At 37.7% G+C, this 22,398-nt stretch overlaps 1 protein-coding gene across 2 annotated transcripts; it reads left to right on the top strand.

The window, feature by feature from the left end:
- The first annotated feature begins 6,839 nt into the window (after window positions 1-6,839).
- On the top strand, window positions 6,840-19,420 carry LOC141359245 (uncharacterized). 2 transcript variants are annotated; one of them, XR_012365655.1, is made up of 5 exons: window positions 6,840-7,239; window positions 15,481-15,804; window positions 16,947-17,270; window positions 17,637-17,865; window positions 19,095-19,226. XR_012365655.1 is itself a non-coding variant. In XM_073861367.1 (4 exons), the coding sequence occupies exons 1-4, from the start codon at window positions 7,194-7,196 to the stop codon at window positions 19,403-19,405; spliced, it is 1,005 nt and encodes a 334-aa protein (XP_073717468.1). In that variant the 5' UTR covers window positions 6,848-7,193; the 3' UTR covers window positions 19,406-19,420. The 2 variants fall into 2 exon arrangements, 1 of the variants encoding a protein (XP_073717468.1); XM_073861367.1 differs by lacking the exon at window positions 17,637-17,865 and having other exon boundaries at window positions 6,848-7,239; window positions 19,095-19,420.
- The last annotated feature ends 2,978 nt before the right edge of the window (window positions 19,421-22,398 follow it).

The raw sequence follows: 22,398 nt of genomic DNA, 5'->3' as shown, positions 1-22,398 counted from the left end.
GTTTCTCTGACATTTAATACATTTTAAAACCAATTTTGGTTATCTAGCGTCAGTAAATGGCTGCAGCACTCAGATTGCCAGTAACTATATATATATATATATATATATATAAACAGTTTGTTTTCACAGCTTTCTTTGCTCATATTGATATATATACATATATATCTCTTAAGTATATTTCCCTTGCTATTAAAACAGTCCCTCCAGAAAAATGTGATTATGCGATTGCATGATTTAAAGGAACAGTATGTAAGAAATGTATATAAATGAATCATAAAATGGCCCTGATATGTCACTAGACATTAAGAAATCATTTTCATTTTAAATACTTAAATCACTGACAACAGTGGTCTGGCAAGGATATTGTCATTTAAAAAGTGGAGTTGCAGCCCTCAACTGATGTTTATGTTGTCATTTTGTGTATTGGCCACCAGTTGTGTGATTGCTGTACCAGTTTTAGCCACAAGTTTTGTGATTGCAATACCAGTTTTGGCCACAATCCTACATACTGTTCCTTTAACGCATAATCAGCCAAAGTCTGCATATTTATGGGGGGGGCCGAATTTTTTCAAATACGCTGCACTTTCGCTGCATAAATTGCAGATTTCCATGCACAAAATATGCAGGGCTTGCATGATTTCATAATCCCCATATTTTCGTAGTAAAAATCACATATATCTTTGCAGAAAGTTGAAAAATGTTGCATTTACTTTACGCAAGTCGCAGTCATGTCCCCTGTTGGCATGGGAACGTTATGAAGTGACGTGATTATGTGATGTGAACATCATTCAAAAGCTGCAAAAGCTAAAAACAGTTCCCGCAGTTTTTCAAGTTCCTGCAATTTCATCGTATAAAATTGCATAAATATACCGCATATTCCATCGCATTTTTTAAGAAAATGTGCCACAAGATTAAGGATTTTTGCCAGCAACAATCACAAAAAAGCAGTGGAACAGCAAAAACTGTGGGGACGTGAAATCTCTGTTCCCTTCCTTCAGGGAACGAGGGTTAAATCCGTAACTGAGACGTTCCCTTTCAGTCAGTCACTATGACTGTAGTCGCAGCCTCAGATGTCACGCCCACAGAATGTTGGCTAAACGTCTGATGTTTATCGTACACTTTTTTGGAAACCCTGTGGGAATTTCAAAGTCGTCTTTCATTGGTTGAAATATATACCGGATTTCCAGGAGACGCAAGTGTCACGATTAGTTTCGGTCTTGGAAAACACAGCTTTGACGTTCCATTGAGGAAGAGAATCAGTCGTGTTCACATGATTAATAATGAGCAGTTATCATGATCAGCTAAACATTGGATTCTCAAAAATATGCAAAGTTCGCAGCATAGACTGGTCCAAAACGCAGGTCCAAGATCAGTCATAACCCGCCGTTTTTCTTGGGTACTATGAAGTAAGGGCTGTAAAACACTAACCGGCTGGACCGGCTCTTAGGGGGCGTGCACACCAACGCTTTTACGCCCGCGGCCGGCGCATGTTTTCAATTGTTTTCAATGGAAGCTCAGCGTTTTTCAAATAAGCCAGCAGCTAGCGTTTTTTTTCCGCGCTGAAAACCGGCGCAGAGAGTTAAGAAATGTTCAACTTTGGAAGAAAAGCTCAGCTCGTCAATGTCAGTTCTCACGCGCCCGTCCAATCACAGTGTAGGTGGGGCGGGACAAGTATCACAGCAACCAACCGTCTCACAGCTGATGTATCAGAGCTACCAAAGCGCTTAGCTGAAGAAAGCTGGCACTCAGCTGAAAAACAGCTGGCATTCGGCTTCCTCAAGGCGTTTTCAGCCGCGTTTAAAAGTTTTGGTGTGTCCAGCCCCTAATGCGCCCTTCACCAGTAGGACTGATATCCACACGCAATACAGCCACATCGGCTGCATTTACCGCAGGTCTCAGTCTACTTCTGGGTGGCCGAGAACTGCTCTGCGAAGCTGCATCCCGCACGTCTGCCAGGCACAGGCAGAGATGGCGTTCCTGGACCACCAAGGGGGACATAGCATGACCAATGGCTTGTAAGGTGACTTTGGTCGCACGCAGTGCCAGGTCAGTGGCCGCATGAAAGTCTGAAAAGACCACTGAATCCTGACCTACCTCGTGCAAGTCCCTCAGAGCCTTACTCAGGTAGACTTGTAGCAACGCCATTGCGTGCAGGGCAAAGGCCTCCTCCCCACAGGCTTTGTATGCAAACCCCATCAGAACTGTTCTTGCAGCCCCAAAGTACCAACCATTGAGGCGGGACTTTCGGTGGGGAAGGAGCGCTCTACTCCAACTGACAGCCTCTGCAGCCCTGCGAGCCGTAGTCCAACCAACTCAAGCAAGCCGAGATCTTTCCGGGTAGGATAGAGAGCTTCTCAATAGCAGATGATCTGTCACCTTTGAAGCAAAAATAGCTGATTTGGTATTGCACCTGATGCTCGTTTTATACTTGGGCGGCAGGGCGGTGCCAGCAAATGTAAATACCTGCATACTAAGTTCATTGGCGTTTTAGAAGTTTCTCAAAATAGATTGGTCCCGCGAAGCGCGTTCCAAATTCATCAGTCACGACGTGACGTTGTAGTGACCAACTGAAAGGGGACATGTTGTTGTCCAGTCATGGCTTCCTGTTTCACAGTAGGATAAATATGAAGTAACATAAAGCCCAAATTCTCCTTATTCATTTATTATATGGGTAAAACAAAGACTATAGTTCTGATGTGCAGCAAAAGATTGTTGAGCTACGCAAAATAGAAAGTGGCTTTAAGGAAATAAGTTACCAACCTTAAAAACATCTATTTCCACAATCACGAAATACCCTGCTGAAAAAAACAGCATCAAACCAGCATGGACCAGCATGGGAATTATGCTGGTCTATGCTGGTTTAGCTGGTGGTCACCAGCATACCAGCACCAACACACAACATATGCTGGTCTTGCATGGGATGCTTGTGCTAATGCTGGTTTGGTGCTGGTTTAGCTGGTGCTAATGCTGGTTTGGTGCTGGTTTAGCTGGTGTTTACTAGCAAACCAGCACCAAAACACAACATATGCTGGTCTTGCTGCTATGCTGTTTTTTTCAGCAGGGTAATGAACATGTTTTAAACAACAGGAGATGTTGCAAATCTGCCTGAAAGAGGAGGTGTGTCAATATTATCTTCATGCTCAGCAAGGAGAATAATTTGAGTGGAAAAAGACTCTCCAAGGATCACAGATGGAGAACTTCAGAAATCTGTTTAATCTTGGGGTCAGAAATGTGCTCCATGTCTACAGTTAAATATACCTACCTTATAACCTGTAAACCTACCTTATAAACCTACCAATTATACCAATTCGGAACTAGGAAGTGTAAGTCAGAAGTATGTGGATAGGTGAACTATCAGAATGCAATGTGAATGTAGCAATGCTGTAATTAAGATTACTGGACCTGCGTTTGTAAGGCAGGAACATCTAGGCTATAAAATCTTATAAATGTGGATGGCGACGATCAGCCGGCCAGTTCACAAATAATGTAATATATAGAAATCCCTCCAGACCATGCCCAGGATAAAGAGAGGGAGCTCTTGTAGAAAGGAGAGAATGTGCTCTTTGTGCACACCAATTAGAGAAGATCAAAAACTTTTGTGTAGAAAGGTTCATTTTTTTACTTGAGAAAAATTATGATTTTTTTCCCCATACACTTGTATCATTCAATGTTTTATTGAAACTTTTGATTTTTGTGAATTTTAGAAAAGTAAAGATAAAAAGGAGAAACAATGGGAATTTATTTTCCCAACTTTCTTTGCTCATATTTACCAAGGGGGCCAATATTTTTGTCCACAACTGTATTAGGCTTTTTACACTATGCTTAGCCCACGGGTTGTCTTCGTTCTAAACCCCCACTTTTAACCCTGTTAAGGAACATTTCACATTTGTAATTTAGAAGTGGGGATATCCCTGAAATTAATCTAGGGTTATGAAACCCTGCTCAGAAGTAGGGTAAACCCTGCATTGTGGTGCCAAACACAAGCAGTTTGAAATGAAGCAGTTATGTTATGACCCCAATTACAACAAATAAAGATTGCTTGATAATTACAGACAGGTGTGTGGGAGCCGGGTTGGAACTGAAGTCTGCAGGATGATAGCTCACCAGGAACAGGGTTGGAGACACCTAACCAAGGGTTTAGGAATTTAGGATTTACCAGGATTCCATTAACATGGGGTTAAGAATAACCTAGTGTGAATTACTTTAAGTGTGAAGAGCTCTTTAGTGTGTGTATATCAGGTTTAAGCTGATGTCAGATCTGCAATAGTTCCACAACCAAAGTATTTTGCATCGATGACTATTAAAACGTCTCTCAGCCTGACCAGCACAAGACAAGCATGACTAAAAAGTTTTCAAATACCCTCTAAAATAATCCTGCTACACCAGCATAACCAGATAAAACCAGCCTGCTACACCAGCTTAACCAGATAAAACCAGCCTGCTTAACCAGATAAAACCAGCCTGCTACACCAGCTTAACCAGATAAAACCAGCCTGCTACACCAGCATAACCAGATAAAACCAGCCTGCTACACCAGCTTAACCAGATAAAACCAGCCTGCTACACCAGCTTAACCAGATAAAACCAGCCTGCTACACCAGCTTAACCAGATAAAACCAGCCTGCTACACCAGCATAACCAGATAAAACCAGCCTGCTACACCAGCTTAACCAGATAAAACCAGCCTGCTTAACCAGATAAAACCAGCCTGCTACACCAGCATAACCAGATAAAACCAGCCTGCTACATCAGCGTAACCAGATAAAACCAGGCTAGCAGACCAGCTAAAATCAGCCAACCATCTTATGTTGGTTTTAGCTGGTCTTTTTAGTAGGGTGAGAATGAATATTTATTGATGTTTTAAAAATGTTTAACGGAAATTACATTTAAAAAATGAAGTGTCATAATGAATGTTTATTTAAGAAGATGAGTTCTAGTTTTAGAAGTGAATTGATTTATTTTATTGCACAGAGGTTTCCCTTCTAAAAAGAAAAGCATTTTCACACACAGACACACACACACACACACACACACACACACACACACACACATTCTGGTTTCCATGTTTTGTGGGGACATTCCATAGATGTAATGCATTTTATACTGTACAAACTGTGTATTCTATTCCCCTTACCTACCCCATTCTCTAACCCCAACCATCACAGAAAACCCTTTTACTACTTCACATTTTCAAGAAACTTCATTTTGTTTGATTTATAAGCTTGTTTCCTCATGGGGACCTCAAAATGTCCCCACAAGGTCACAAAAACACTGGTATTCCTATCTTTGTGTGGACAATTGGTCCCTAACGTGATAATTAGCCTACCAGGTGCATGTTTTGCCATGTTCTCATTTTGTAAGAAAAACGTGCTGGTTCAAGTGTCTTTACAAAGATTCTAATCCCTCATCATCCACCACTTAAAATAGCTAACCATATTCTTTGATAATGATGTTCATTGTATTTTTGTCTTAAATTAAATAAATTTTTTTTAAAATACATTTTTATTTGTTCTTTTCAATTGGCTTGGTTTTGTGGGCTTTGACGGCTTAATACTGCTGTTTTTTATTTCCTTTGTCCTTTAGTTGCCCAAAATATACACCCAAAATAAACAAAACAATTTAAACATATCTTGTCTATGAACACAACAGATGTATATCCAGTAAAGAGGGAGTTTGGAGCATTGTCTCGACATTGATAAGATGTTTTTATCACCACCTATAAGGTTTTTCTCAAAGATCTCAGAAAGGTCTCATAGAACAGATCCTGTTCTTTAGCTCCACTTATCTTATATATAATAGCCTATATAAAATGCCAAATTGAATTAAATATGTCAAACTAATTAAAAAAATAACTCCAGATAAACAATATATCCAGATATCAAGGTATTCCACAACAGAATGTGCAAGTAAACAAACTCTAAAAGCTCTAAGAATGATGTTTTCATGTTTCGTCACCTTTTTGAGAAAAGTGAGACAGTGAGAGCAATTTTCTAAAATGTCATCGGCCTTCCAGTGGGCCAACTTGGTATTACATATTTTTATACTGTTATAAATCTCAAAAAACATAAACAATCTATATATCATTAGAAAGCCCCAAGAACCTAGTTTTTATATTTCAAACATTTTGTAGTAATAATAATCGAGTGACAGTAATAATGCAGTGACAGTATTTTACTAATTTTTAAAAAAATAATACACAGCAACCCGTTGACACCTAGTGGCCCTTATTGGTAAAACTACTAAACGTATTACAGAAACCAAATTTTTTTGTTTCTTTTTTAAAATTTGGATAAAAACTACTTGAGACTTATGGCTTCGTGTTTTTAACATTTTGGTCAAAAAAAAAAGTTTATTTGTATTGTTTTTAATATATTGTTTTAGTATATACCGTATTGCGTTTTATTTATTAAAATAAACCTAATACTATAACTTTTTATGTATTTAATATTAACAACTCCAGACACTTCAGTGAAAAACTCTAGAGTCTCTTCTTTAAAAGAGATGAAGATTAGGCTTCTAGACCAAAAAGTACCAGAGGTATATTAATTTGAAGCTGCATCTCATCCTTTTCAACCCCCACTCGCACACTCGATATGTGGAGGTTTTAAATTGAGGGTCTTTAATTTTGAAGAGTGTTTGTTGCGTGTTTTATCAGCAGGTGTCGCTGTGTATTTATCATCAGACACGGTTGTGACTAGAAGGGATACGGCTTCGGCCAAAATCTCGTGAAAACTCGCCGCATGAGCAGTTTTTAACTTAACCCTAACCCTAAATTTAACGAGATTTAGGCAGTATCTGTATCAGATCTAGCCAGTGCCATTGGTTTTCGTTGTAATTCTACCCTCAAACCTAACTCTAAACCCAACAAGATTTTGGCCGTAGATGTAACCCCTCTAACCAGAACCATTACACATTTGAACCCAGACAGACATAACGGGTGGAGGACTCCGCCATTTCAGTTGCTTTATTGCACTGAATTTTTTTGCGACCGGATTATTTCAGTATCGTAGAAATAAATTAATCAGACAAATGCATACGTTAATTTTATCATTATATATTTATGTGTGTGTTTAACTTAGTTTAGTGTTTTTGTCGTTCTTCTGTCGGTCAGTTGGTTTATGGGTGGGATGTCTGTTTCTGTCACACGGAGATCAGACATTAAACTCTGATTAACTTAACATACCTGCATCAACATGAAGACGATCACTTTTCTCTTCATCGTCTCTGTATTCATAAACGGTAAGTACATTATCAACATTTCTGCAGCTACACTTTCGCTTTCACTTCCCCGGAAATAAAGAGTATTCACTTCCACCATGCCCGCCGCCATATTTGTGTTCGTCTTGGTAGTTAACACAGCATATCTAATGCACTAAATGCCCACATTTAACGTTATTAGTTTAATTGAGGACTTACCAGAGACAAAATACTGATTTTAGGGAGTTAGATGTCGGCTGCCAGAATGTCGACTTTTTGATATCTTGCATTGTTTGTCATATTCTGTATTAAACATTTCCAGAAATTAAAAATGTCTCATAAAAATACATTAAATGTATTATATCTGTTATTATACATAGAGTTGACAACTTGGTGAATATTTTTGGCTTTACTTTACTAACGCGAATGAACAATCTTTCCAATCCCTCTCATAGCACGCTATTTAACAGCCCTGCAACCCACAGTTAACAGTGAATCACATCTTCTCACATAAAACCATTATCTCTACTATATTTCTAAGTTTAATGGTTATAGACCATTTTAAAAGATGTAAACAGCACTGGTCCAGAAGCACTTCCTGTTTTACTTTTTTAACACTAGATAAACGTTGGGATAAAATACAACCAACAGAACATATCCCTGCTGAAAAAACCAGCATGGACCAGCATGGGAATTATGCTGGTCTATGTTGGTTTAGCTGGTGGTCACCAGCATACCAGCACCAAAACACAACATATGCTGGTATGACTAGCATGGGATGCTGGTGGTAATGCTGGTTTAGATGGCGCTAATGCTGGTTTAGCTGGTGATGATGCTGGTTTAGCTGGTGTTCACTAGCAAACCAGCACCAAAACACAATATGCTGGTATGCTGTTTTTTTCAGCAGGGATAGAACTGAATCAAAAAGTTAAACAAACATCTTAAAGATGTGAAATTATTAAAAAAAAACAGTCACAAACTGAAACAGGAAGTGTTTCTGGACCAGTATTTTGAAATGGTCTACAATGCATTATTTCATGATGACACACACATGAAAAGTCCTCGTGGTGAAACCTGCTTGGTGCAACTGCTGTCTTTGCAAGGATCTGGTATAGCAATATCATAATGTATTACAATTTATTATTTTGTAGTCCTTATAATAAGTTGCTGGGACACAAAAGAAAGTCTGCTGTCGGCTGTACATCTTAATGAAAACAAACGTGCACATGCAGAACTGTGTTCTTACGGTCACGTACGCTCATAATTAAATCAAAATGTTCATTGGCGTATATAAATGTTTTAGTTGTGTTTTAGGATGCATGAATCAATTACTGTAAGCTTTTAAAGTGACAGCTGTATATGTGAATCAAAACAATCTGCTATTTAATGTTATATTTATTTATTTAGTAATAAATACAATTAGTTTTTCTGTTCTTATATTCTTATCACTTACTCTTTACTTGATTATTGAATTACTTGAGAACTTTTTATTAATCATTTAATATTAGGCAAGAATTTAAGTTATCCCTGGTCACTTCTGTTGAATGCAATCTTTTATTCTGCCGATTTAACTCCTTTAGAATAAAATAAAATTGTAGTTTGGTGTTCCTCTGACGACTGTTGTTACAGCCAACATCGCAACATATCCCGGGCAAATTAATCTTGTTGTGAACCTCCTGGGAGTGTTTTATTGATCTTCATCTGGTAGTTGTGGCTGCTGTGACCATAGAATAAAGCAAAGCGCGCAGCTGTGACTGGATACAAAAATGGCGGCGACGACACAGTGACGTTACGTGGTCCGGATGAACAACAGTTCGAGCTTTTGCGAGTAGACGTCACAGTTACGTCACTGCAAGCTGCGCGCGCAATGTGGTGGCAGAAAAACACTGGAAATTAATTACACACAAGTGAAACGAGCAAGATAAATCACTAGTCTTTTTATAGAATACCATAGCCGAAGACACCATTTGAAGATAAACATAGGTGTTTACCCTACTGAAAAATCCAGCTAAGATCAGCATAAGCTAGTGAGCTGGTTTTAGCTGGAATTGCTGGTGTAGCAAGCTGGTTTAGCTGTAGTCTCTGGTGTTTTTCGCTGCTTTTTCTGGACAAAGTCCGCCCACGAGGCTGTTTCACCGACATGTCAAACAACCAATCACAGTTTGTTTCGTCTAGCGCAGTGTTCTTCACATCCAACCCTGGAGAGCAGGTGCCCTGCACAGTTTAGCTCCAACCTTAATCAAACACACCTGAGCAAGCTAATTAACGTCTTCATGATCAATAGACCCCTTCAAGGTTATTAAACATTGAATGACTATCGGGTGCGCGCGCAGCATGGGGTCAAACTGTTCATACAATCGAGGCTTTATAATTTAATGTAAAAGGGCTGAAAAATGATGACTTACCTGAAATTAAGTGAGCACTACAAACACAAGCCTCTTTGGTATTTGCATTGTCCCAGTCTGCACATTAATTGCTTGCAGCCGCAGATGTTGTATTTTTTGTTTTTGAGATTCTGCATGAATCGCGAAAACTTAACGGAAGACCTGGTGCGATTTTCACAGCCCACGACGTAAGTAGGCATTTTTTACGATACCAAGTAATACGCAACTCAATCTGCTGTAATTACTTTTCTGACCCCGATATGCGCAGTGGGAACCGCCTGTGACGTGAACCATGAAGGTGTCTATAGAAAATCACAGGTAGTGTGTTTGATTAAGGTTGGGGCTAAACTCTGCAGGGCACCGGCTCTCCAGGGTTGGATGTGAAGAACACAGCGCTAGCGTCAAGTTTTGGACTCCCCACAATAACGAGCCAGCTGGCAACAAGTCAGTTATTAAAATAACCAGCCGCAACCGAATAGCATCTAAATAAACAACATTACTCACCATAGATCAACGGTGTGCATTTCATCAACAGCCACACCAATGAGACGCTCCCGTTAAACATCTGTTTGAAGCATATCTCTTCACTTTTTTCAGAACCGAACTTTTTGACTCCACTAACTACCCAGGGCTCCAGACTAACTTTTTTCACTAGGAGCACAGTGGCCCCCAACTGAACATTTTAGCGGGCGCAACCAGAAAATTTAGGGGCACACACTGTAAATCAACATGCTAACCAAATATTCACTTTTCTACTCATTTCCACTGTATTACTAATAAATACTTTAATGATAGATGCAGAAAGTACAATGTGCTGTTTCAATTTCAGTGTCACATCACAAAAAAATATCAAATTTACTGGTCGCACATGTGCGACTGGATGTAAAATTCAGTGGCACACTCTCAAATTTTGGTGGCAAAATGCCACAATTTGTGGCAGTCTGGAGCCCTGCTACCTCAAGCAAAACTCTTGGACGTCTTCTATGCTGCGAACTTTGCATATTTTGGAGAATCCAATGTTTAGCTGATCATGATAACTGGTCATTATTATTCATGTGAACACGACTGATTCTCTTCCTCAATGCAACTGACTGACTGCACACTTGACTTTCACCTAGACATTTAGATAAACAAGTTTTTCATCAACAGTATCTGCGTGAAACATTATAAACATTGATGATCATCTGCCGACTCGACTGTTTCATCACATCCTCTATACACGGAGAGTCTGCTTTATTAACGGCTTTTCCTTCGCTCCGCGTGAGCTAAACGTTTCCGCTTTTTACTTTTTTACTCGCATATAATTCTACATATTTTCGACAAAGGAAGACACAGGATATAATGTAATTATAGATAGCATTTAAGCTTGTTCTGAAATGACAAATCTGTGTGACTAAATATGACCTCTTCAGCTTAATTTAGCCAAAATAATGATACCTTCGTTTTCATACTTTATACACGTTATAATATAATTTATCTACTAATATATGATTAAAAATGCCCTAAATTATTATGCATTGCCTTCTGTATTACATTCGTTTTGTACATTTACAGGTGCACAAATACTGGCTAATTTTAATTTCTTTAAGACACTGCTGTGTTCTGTATTGACTGATGCTCTGTTATTTTGCGCTTAACAAGCCTAAATGATGTTCATCAATTTATTTTTGTTTTCTCAAAAATATATTTAGCTGTAGTATAGCTTGTGTTAATCTTTTTTTTCATTAGGGGAAATACATGTAGCCTACCCTTCATCTATTAGTTGACCTCATTGTTCTGGATTTAAAAAATAATTTTATTTTAGTAAATGAAGGCGGTAAAACCGCATACCGTGCTGGTGAGCCACGCAAAATCACCGCAAGGGAAATTCCTTCACCGCGACAGCCCTACCAGGGAACTACACTGCGACCAAAATGGTCGCATATGCGACCTTTTGAACTGCCGTTGCGACCCTAATTTTTAATGGGTCGCAAATGTGCTACCTAATGTTTTAGACAATATGCTATGATTTACTATGAGCATTTATTAAAACAGAAATGTGGATTTTAAGAATACGTTTTATAACGTGCTCTGAGCCTTCAACACGTTGGCTTCATTTTGTGTGAAAGCACGTCGTGTCTCTCCCTATGAGTGTGCGTTCGCGTGCTCTCTGTTTCTCAATGAATTGGGTGGTGGGACGCGAAGCAAGCGCAGTGTCTTCCATGTTTCTGAACTTGAGCAGAGGTCTTTCTTCACTGAGGACGCGGGAGCCGTATGGTTCCGGGTTTATATTTTAAATGGTCTGTCGGGGCCGGTTAGGTCCTAGTTTAATTACTTTGGGTCCCAAGTCTGATTAATGTTGTGTTTATAACCCGAGTCGATCGGAAAACGGCCATTAGCGCTACCGCGCTAAAGCTCGAGTGCATTTTCAGCGTGCCTCCGGTTTCTATGGCGATGGTTCTTACGACTACGCGCTGCATTTTCTTTCTCACATTTTTTTTAATAATCTTATTATTAATAAACCATATCTTTTCTAAAACCATATCCATATTAAGTTTGGACAGAGATTGTAGCAAAAAAGAAGTGCTAATGTCAAGCCAACTGCACTGAACGAGCAAAGCAATGTAAAGTCTGTCACCGGGACAGCAAGTAGACTTTTAAATCTGAAAAAATTAGTGGATTAAGCTTTTTAAATCGGCAAGAGAGAAATAGAAAGATAGAGCAGAAGCAGTAAAAGTGCCTATCTAATAGAAATTATTACCATTAAAACATCAGTCATAACATCAGTCACATTTATAATCTATAGACCTGCACTGTCTATTAATATACTATACATAGTATTGTATTATATTGAGTTTGATAAAAGGGGTCTAATTGCTTCATATATCAGTGCAAAAACAGTAAGTGTTTTCGTGGTGCTTTGACAAACAGTGTCAGCTTTGTTAATGGCAAAGAAAGTTTGTGGTGTTTAGATTAATGAAATATAATGTGAAATTAATATTAATTTTCAGTAAATCAAAGTATTGTGTTGTGTCACACATTATTAGTTCTACGTCACATGTATAGTAGACCATTATTTGTCAGTGGGTAATGATTGCCCTTTTCACCGGCTACCACCACAAGTAAATTTCAGATCTGTGGGATACACTGCAACGTTTAAGAAAACAAGAAGGCATGTGGTTTAAAAGATGGCAAGTAAAATAAAAAGCATATCTGTATGCAATACAGTTTCATTATTGTGCATTATTATCCAGAGCGCCTTAATATAACTTGAAAAAAATATGTGCGACCAAATCATATTTTGCGCCAGTAACTGAAAAAGTTGGTAGCGCAAGTGCCACCAGTGGAAAAGGTTAGTGTAGTTCCCTGCCTACGCATGTGCATGCTGCAGCTCTGCCATGACTGAACGCAACACAGCTCTCATAGAATTGAACGATACCGGTGATCCAATTCAGGTTATAGGAACTAAATAGTAGGGGTGGGACGATTCACTAATCTGGCGATTCAATACTATCCCGATACTTGTGTGCCGATTCAATACATTATGTGCGATTATGTGGCTATTGCGATTCGTTGTTTCAATTGTTATGATTTTTGTTTGAAGACTAGACAATTTGATCATACCCTTAAAGAGACTGTATATGAATCATATTAACAAAAACAATGCATTACATCTTTCTGAATTTTTATTTCAGGAGCAGACCACATTTTACAGCAGTGGTTCTCAAACTTTATCGGCGTGCAGCGCCCCTTGGGTTCGGTACATCCCTTTGCGGCCTCCCAAAGAACATTTATGACATAAAATATTCTAAAGCTTAGAATTTGAATGAAACAAAAAAATTATTATACATGGTAGTGCTGTTGGTTTGTAGTCTTATATATATTTTTTTATTATTATTATTTTTACACAAAATTTATGATAAATTAATGTAATTTATAAAATTTTATAAAACTGGGGCCCCCGGCACCATCTCACTGCCCAGTTTGAGAACCACTGTTTTAAAGTACTTTAAACCATAAAACTTTCCGAAACCCTGAACTTAAATATAATGTTCAAATGTGCACATAATGAGTAGAAACAATACTCTCTAAAATAAAATAAAGTGCTATGTTAAACTGTTCCAAGTAAGGGATAATGTAGAGGCAGCCGGTAGTTATCGGGAAATAAGCCCCGACAGTGTGATCAAGACCCGACGCGAAGTGGAGGGTCTTGTATCACACTGAAGGGGCTTATTTACTCGATAACTACCGGCTGCCTCTACATTATCCCGCTTTTTACACGGCTACTTGCCACATAAGAAAAAAACTGGACATGAATATGAATTTGAAACATTTTATTGGCATATTTGTTTTAAATTAACATTTTTATCCTTCCGCGAAACTTTGCACAGATGCATAAAATGATCGTAATACCTTATTAAGATCCTCTGCTTCATACTTGTCTGTCTCCATTTTTTTCTCTTTTAGCCAGTCTTTGAGAAGTTTTAATGTCCATTCTGTATTTTTTTGTGTGTTGGCTTCGTAGCTATCATGCTCTATTTTGTCAAGTTCAGTCAGCTCTTTCCATTCTTAATTGTGGTTGTCCAGTGTTTGTCACAAGATGGCGCCAAACAGTAATATTTGTTGGCGCGGAGGGATTTAAAACATACAAGTAGCACCGGCTATGCGTTATTATTTTGGAGCAGTTATTATTTGAAAAGAAAGAACCTGCAAATGTCTCAACTTACCAATCAGAATCAAGCATTCCAGAGAGCCGTGTAATAATTAATAACAATAAATAAATAAGCTTCTGAACAATTTATTTAACCCTGGAGACCCAAGAACCCTTCTTTTAGCATTAATAACATTGGACAAATTTGACCCGTGGGTTCTCCAGGATTAAAATTTAACAATATATTTAAGACTAGACAAATAATATGTGCTACAAACTTCAAACTAAACTAATGCTTGAGAAAGAACTACTAATTATACTTAGTTAATAGTAAATTGTTGTAATATAATACTCAGTTAAAGAGCGCCTATTTCATCGCTAAAACATTATTTAATGTATTTGGTATATTACAATGTGGTTTATGGTTAAAAACACATTATTTTTCACATAATGTACATTTTTGTATCTCATGTGGCAGGTTGCATAAACTACTATGACTGAAAAGTTAGTAATGTGTTTTTTTCTTCAAGACTGATTATATCTGTTTCATGTACGTTGCATAAAAAGGTAGATTGATTTAATTTAAATCCATATAGTAAGACTGATTAGCCCTAACTAATTGGTCAGACTAGTTCTTAAGACACAGTCTGAAATTCAGTTATGTTTATGCAACCGGCCATAGATTTTCCTCTCTTTCTTAAACGCTGATTTTGTACAAAACTCATCTATTTGAAAAGCGCTGTGTCCCTGATTGGCCAGCTAATCTGTACGTTGTTTCCCTACATACTCTGACGTCAGCAGGAAATGTGACGCTCCTTACCATGTTTGAAAGATTCGCTCACAATGCAATGCTAACAGGAGTTAACTTATAGGCTGAAACACCAATTGCCTTTAATCTATGGAGATTGATAACTTGGAGATGATAACTTGCGTCATCATTTACTTTGGTGTTTGTACCTTTCGCATATCGTTAACATGTACTAATACATACTTACACACCAAAGGTAATGTAAAATCATGAAATTGTCTTGATGATGCATGCAGCCTGCGTATGTGACCTCCAGAGGATGCAGCCTTCCGACTGAGAAACGGGCATACTCCTATTTATTAGACCATGTTTATTTGTCTCCTACACCACCCAGTATCATGAAGTGCTTTAATGTTGACTCTTTGTTTTTCAAATGTATCAACGTTTCACCATTTTTAACAGGAGTGGTCTTTTTACTGAGAGTTTAATCTGTTAGTAATTGTCTCTGTTTGTGTGTGCAGGTTTGTTTGGTGATGAAGTGTCAGTGAAGGAGGGAGATTCTGTTACTCTACACACTAATGTTCCTGACATACAGACAGCAGATAATCTGATAGTAACATGGACATTTGGGTCTCAAAAATATACTATAGCTAATATTAATAGAGCAGCTAAAACAACATTCATATATGATGATGTTCTTGATGGGAGATTCAGAGACAGATTGAAGTTAAATGATCAGACTGGAGATCTTACCATCACCAACATCACAACTCATCACTCTGGACCCTATAAAGTACGGATAAATGTCAGAAGACAGATTATAGAGAGGAGTTTCAATGTTAAAAGTGAGTATCACATACATTTTAATAAATACTCATCACTCTATAAACAATACAATGTTATTGGTAGACTTATGCTTAGAAAAGAAATTGGAATGAATGTTATTTTTTTTTTACAAATGACTAATCTGTGAACTTCATTGTTTAAAAAAATCATGTGTCCTCAGGCTCATAATCTTTAATCAAAAACGCACATTTCTTCCTCAAAATGATCTTGCTTTACTTCCCGTCATATGGTATGACAGGTGGGTGGGGTTCAAGAAAATATTTTAGTGATTATCAAATAGCAACATGACCCAACTTCAAAAAATCCAATCAATTCTCGATGGACTAATTTAAGTCTAGCCTTACCTTATTTCATTCCAGGTGAAAAAGTAGTACACTTTAGTGTACTTAAAGTGCTTTATTTTCGCACACTAATTTTGTATTTAATATACAAAAAAATAATCTTTAGTATTTCTTAAGATGTTCTTAAGATCATTTAAGTGTACTTCACTGTGTTATTTTGAGACACCATGAATATGAACTAAAATGCACTTTTAACATACTGTTTCTGTAATACAAAGATGGGATTAAGTTTACTACAAGTGGTTCCTAAATACATTTTTCAAATACATTTTAAGCACAGTTTAGTTCATATTCATGTCTTGTCCCACCCACATAAATAGTTCCGAAATCCATGCATTACTGTCAGCTTTTTTGGAATTCTTTTCACTGCGCATGCAAGCTTGGTAAGGGACATTTTACTTGTTATGTGAGGAAAGACAAGTAGGACGATTTTGTAGGAAATTCAGAGAGTCAATGACAAATCAGTACTGACACTATCTGTATAGTTGGCCGTAGGTGTATCCCCTCTAGCCAGAACCCACACAATGTTAACAGCGAGTCTTGTGGGTTTCGTGTCATCTGATTGTCTCTGTTGATCAGCCTTTATAGAGACCACCAATCAAACTTCTCTAATGATCATCTGTCTTAACACAGTATAGGGCTGTAATACATAGAATATATAGGTGGCATTACGAAGCAGGTCCCTCGCAAAATATTACTCATATTTTGGGGATCAAAGTAGTTTTAACCTTACCTTAGATCCGTCAAGACCTGAATAGTTCAAGAATGAGTTTATTAACTGTCTCTGTTTGTGTCTGCAGGTGTGATTAACCCAGAATCAGATCAACTAAAGTCAGTATTAGTAAAGGATGGAGAATCTGTTACTCTACACACTGATGTTCATTATTTCAAGACATATGATGCAATACAGTGGAGATTTCAAGGGATTCGTATAGCTCATTTCAATAAATCAGCCAGTAAGATATCAGAAGATAAAAGATTCAAAGACAAACTGCAGCTGGATGTTCAGACTGGATCTCTTCAAATCAATCACATCAGAATGGATCTCTCTGGACTTTATGAAGTAGAGATCAGCAGCAACAGCGGTTATACCATACATCAGACATTTACAATTACTGTCAGTGGTGAGTAAATCAAATATTTCAATAGAATACAGAATAATAGATCTTATTATGACGATTTCTCTATGAACATTTTTAATGTAGAGTTAATAAGTAATTCACTGTATAATGTACTCACTTGTAAATTCTAAATGGGTGCATCTGAAATGTCATACTGTGATGGTATGTACTGAGTTTGATCATTTAATTTTCATGTGAGCCATATGTTTTTGACCCATCAGTCACATAATTACAACAACCACAACAATATGGAAAACATGGGAAACTAAATGGAAAATATTTCTTGGTATTTACACCTCTTACACTTCAAAGAGCCACTCGGTTCACAGATTTCCAGTGTTTTTTAATTTGTTTACTTTTTGATTTCAGTGGCTCCTGAGCTCCTGTAGCATCATTGGAAAAAAGTGTCCTTCCAATGCATACTAAAAAATCTCACAAGAAGTAGTACACCAGGGGTGTTAAACTTGGTCCTGGAGGGCAGGTGAACTGCAGAGCACAAAAGAACATTACATGCAGGTGTGTTGAGGCAGGTTTAAGCTTTAAACTCTGCAGGACACCAGACCTCCAGGAGTTTGTTGAACACCCCTGACCCATACAGGTATTTCTTACATCATGTTTACTGAAGAATATTGGCTATGCATACTGATTTTCGCCTACTATAATATGGAATTATGTGATTTTGAATGTCCATGTGCATCAGCCTTTTAGTTCAGTTACTACTGCTGTCAAAGAAAATTATTTTTTCTTGACATAGTAAATCTATCACAGAAATATTGAAATTGCAGTTACTGGATATTCATATTGCAATGGCTCTTAGATACACTGAACTAGTCAATGTAGATAGGAAGATATTTGAAGTTTATTAATTTCTTCATACTACAGTGGTTTATAATTTCATCTTTTATTCAGTGTTAATGAATTTTACATTTTCTTGGTAGTTTGGGTTTCTCTGCAGGTCTTGAATGAAGACGTTTCATGGGTGTTTTCACATCTAGTTCATTTGAGCCCTCCAATAGCTCTCGGAGCATTTCAGTGTTTATATGTGAACAAACCAAGTGATCTCAGACCCCCCCTAAAAGGACACAAATGCAAACTGTACTCGGCCCACATCCAGAGGTGTTCTGAGTATGGTTCGCTTTTGGGTTCTTTTGTGGTTTGATTTTTTTTAACATGTGAAAGCAATGAGGAGGGCCATTTCGCATACATATCGCAGGCGTTGCCCCTCTATCTGAAAGCAGCTGATGGGGATTTACTAGGAGGAACCAGCTTTACTGACGAGATGCGCATGACCATCTCATGCAATTTTTCAAGCAACCCTTACTTTAAGTGAACTGATTTGTTATTTTAAAATGAACTATATGTGAAACACCCATAGTTTAGTCATGAGGGGAAATAATAAAATTACTTGCATTACTTATCATGCTAGCTTCATTCTAAATCACGTTAGCTTCATGTTAAATCTTGCTAGCTTCATGTTAAATCTTGCTAGCTTTATGTTAGCTTCATGCTAAATAATGCTAGCTTCATGCTTAAACATGGCAACAGCCAGGTAGACTACTAAACAAAACTTCTTTCAATTTTCTGTTTTAAACTTTCAGGCAAAGCTTTCTCAAGCCAACTTAAAGTTTGTCTTCAAACTTTACTATCAAGTTTAATATTGTTCTGTGTTTAGTATGCTGATTGCTGACCAGTATTTTTGTGATCTTGCTGAAAATATTAAGCTGTTGAGCTGTAAATGAGGTTAATTAGATATCAGTAATCTCAGTTAGATGATTAAAAAAAATGACTGACATTGTTATAATTGTTTAATCTCTGTGTTTGATACAGGTGAAGTGAAGCCAGAGTTAGCAATAAACGGTGATCCTCTCACAATAAACACTGATGTTCCTGACATTAAAAGCTATGATCAGATACTGTTGATCTTTGGGTGTGATGACAGGATTGCTGAAGCAAATAAACAGAACAATCAGTTCACTCTTTATGGGAGAATCAGAGACAGATTGAAGCTGAATGATCAGACCGGAGATCTCACCATCACAGACATCAGATATGAAGATGCTGGACATTATGAACTGAAGATGAGCAGCAGAAGACGAACCATTCAGAGGAGATTCAGTGTTAATGTCGGTGGTGAGTAACTTTTGTCTTTTGTCTTCAGTATAATCAAGAATTTAGATCAAATCTCATTTATATCAGAGCACTATTAACATTTCTACATTAAAGGAACACGCCCACATTTTGGGAATTTAGCTTATTCACCGTATCCCCCAGAGTTAGATAAGTCCATACATACCTCTCTCATCTCCGTGCGTGCTGTAACTCTGTCTGACGCAGCCCCCGCTAGCTTAGCTTAGCACAAAGACTGGAAATGCATGGCTCCAGCTAGTATACTGCTCCCAATAAGTGACAAAATAACGCGATCATTTTCCTATTTATGTGTTGTGATTTGTATAGTCAAACCGTGTACAAATAACAAGGTGATATGAGACACAGCGATCTTTTAACAGTATACATACTGAGAACTATATTCTCTGAAGATGAAGCACTGCCGCATGGGCGGAGTGATCTGCTCGCAGCACACGAGAAGCCCCTGGTGAGGAGCAGAGAGTTCGGTCAGAATTGTGCAAATCACTCCGCCCATGCGGCAGTGCTTCGTCTTCAGAGAATATAGTTCTCAGTATGTATACTGTTAAAAGATCGCTGTGTCTCATATCACCTTGTTATTTGTACACGGTTTGACTATACAAATCACAACACATAAATAGGAAAATGATCGCGTTATTTTGTCACTTATTGGGAGCAGTATACTAGCTGGAGCCATGCATTTCCAGTCTTTGTGCTAAGCTAAGCTAGCGGGGGCTGCGTCAGACAGAGTTACAGCACGCACGGAGATGAGAGAGGTATGTATGGACTTATCTAACTCTGGGGGATACGGTGAATAAGCTAAATTCCCAAAATGTGGGCGTGTTCCTTTAAACACTTACACTGATAAAACCTGTTAAACAACATACACAGGATTTTCACACGTTCTGTAAAACCTGAAAAATTGGTAACTCATTTTTAGTCCTGAAAAACACTTGGAATATAACAGAAAGCATGTCCTGGAACATCTTGTTGTCCTGGATTCTTAAAATAAATTCTCATTCATTGAACAAAAAAAACATACAATTTACAGCTGGCCCAAAACAATGTGTGTTAGTAGAATAAAGTTCCCGGCAGTGACGAGGTTTGAATTTCACTGTTTAGTCTCATTGTGACGTAGTGAACGCTGTCTTGGCAGTTATATGAGCTACATAGGAAACTGAAAAATGGAGAAAACGATAGGATGTTTATTAGATTTTTACTGGTAAGCAGGTACTTTAATATTTTTTTTACCCTAATTATTTTTATATGGTACAAGCTGGGGATCGAACCAGTAAAGCACAGCACATATGCCAACACTGGCTCACAAAAGGGTAGAAAATCGCTATGCGAAAACAAATGTTGTAGGTCTTACATCTCCATGACAAAATGTTTTGCCTTTTGTAACAGTTTTACTTTGGTTGTGTTGCACAGATGAAAACTCAGAGACAATGATATGGTCAGCAAATTTTTTTGACCTGCAGAAAATATACAAAAGGCATGATAAATTATCCAGGCACATCTCTCATCTCCGCTCATGTGCTGAACACAGGAAGCTAATAAGCCCATCAGCGTTCAATGTGTTTCAGGGGAAAACCAATAGAAACCCCAGCACAAAGCTGTGGGTGCGCCACTAATTTGTGCCCAGAGACAGAAACATAATCTGCATGCTTGATTGCCATCTCATGTGCAACAAACAAACCCTATTTAACATCATAACATTTAAGAACAAGTTTTGACTAAAGTTCACATGAAACAAATAAATAAATGAAAATGTAAACATATATCAACACATCATAATTTTAACCCAGCTACACCTTCAATGTACAAAAAGCTGAAGGAGACTTTGTTCAATGCACTTTTATAGCTTCCTGGTTCCTATGTCATTCGGATATGACATGTCACGTAACAATTGTTGTTGGATTTTTTGAAAGGTACTTATCAGGATACGCACAGCCTACAGCATAAGTCACAGCTTCTGTAGTTTTACGATTGTGGTTTAGCGGATGATGAAACAGACACAGACCATTGTATCCAAGTTAAGCCATCCCATGTATTACCACTCAGCCAATCAAAAAGACGAGTACGTTTACCTTCTCTGGTACAGAAAATGAAAATTCTGTCATCATTTACTCTTATGTTGTTACAAACCTGTATACATTTCTTTGTTCTGATTAACACAATGTAAGATATTTTGTGAAATGTTTGTAATCAAAGCGTTCGTGGACCCAGGGCCGGCGCTACCTGTAGGCAGAGTAGGCAAATGCCTAGGGCCTCAAGCTTGGAGGGGGGCCTCCATAACTCCTTAATCCATGTCACTAGTCCGACACCTGTCGGTTCTTGCAGCGCCTCATGAAGTTGAAGAAGCCTAGATGAACAGCATTCAAATCTCTGCAGCTGACCGAACTTTATTTTAGCTTTATTTTAGTGTTTTTATTATTCTGCTTAGTAGTTTGTCTGTTTAACTTCCAATGGCAACTGATTTGTATGGATATTTAAGGTATAAAAGGAAATACATATGAATATATATTCAGTCTGATAGATAACTTTATCTTGTAGATTCGTTCAGTAAGAGGAGAATTCCTCTTCATACCCAGCTAAAATAAAAAAAAAACAATAACAGATTTCTAGGAGGTTTTCATCTGTAGGTTTTTACAGTTAGGGTTTTTGCAATAGTGTTGTCTTTTTAATTTTCCTCTTTGGAGAAAGCCAAGCTGTAATTCCAAAAAGGTGGTGTTTTAAATAAATTACTGCATCCACAACAACCAAACTAATTTGACCTGCCTTAAAATGTTTAACACATGTGGTTTTGCATAATTTCTGATTAAATTTTAAAATAAATTTAATCAATTTGTTAACTTGATAAAACAGAAAAGTAATGAAAACATGTTTAATCACTGTAGTGCTTAAATGATTTCTTACAGGGTAAAAAAATCTGAAAATTGGAGGGGTGTGAGGGCCTCCAATATAAAATTTGCCTAGGGCCTCCAAATATCTAGAACCGGCCCTG

This window comes from Misgurnus anguillicaudatus, chromosome 23 (genome assembly GCF_027580225.2).
Source record: "Misgurnus anguillicaudatus chromosome 23, ASM2758022v2, whole genome shotgun sequence".
Taxonomy (NCBI): Eukaryota; Metazoa; Chordata; class Actinopteri; order Cypriniformes; family Cobitidae; genus Misgurnus; species Misgurnus anguillicaudatus.
The sequence above is the reverse complement of the archived record's forward strand: the minus strand, read 5'-3'. Positions and strand labels throughout refer to the sequence as shown.

What these genes read in the sequence shown, in the direction of transcription:
- LOC141359245 (XM_073861367.1), top strand. Translation starts at nt 7,194, where the DNA reads ATGAAGACGATCACTTTTCTCTTCATCGTCTCTGTATTCATAAACG. An exon ending in CGTCTCTGTATTCATAAACG is followed by an intron (nt 7,240 to 15,480) that starts GTAAGTACATTA and finishes TTGTGTGTGCAG; the next exon opens with GTTTGTTTGGTGATGAAGTG. An exon ending in ATTTACAATTACTGTCAGTG is followed by an intron (nt 17,271 to 19,094) that starts GTGAGTAAATCA and finishes TGTTTGATACAG; the next exon opens with GTGAAGTGAAGCCAGAGTTA.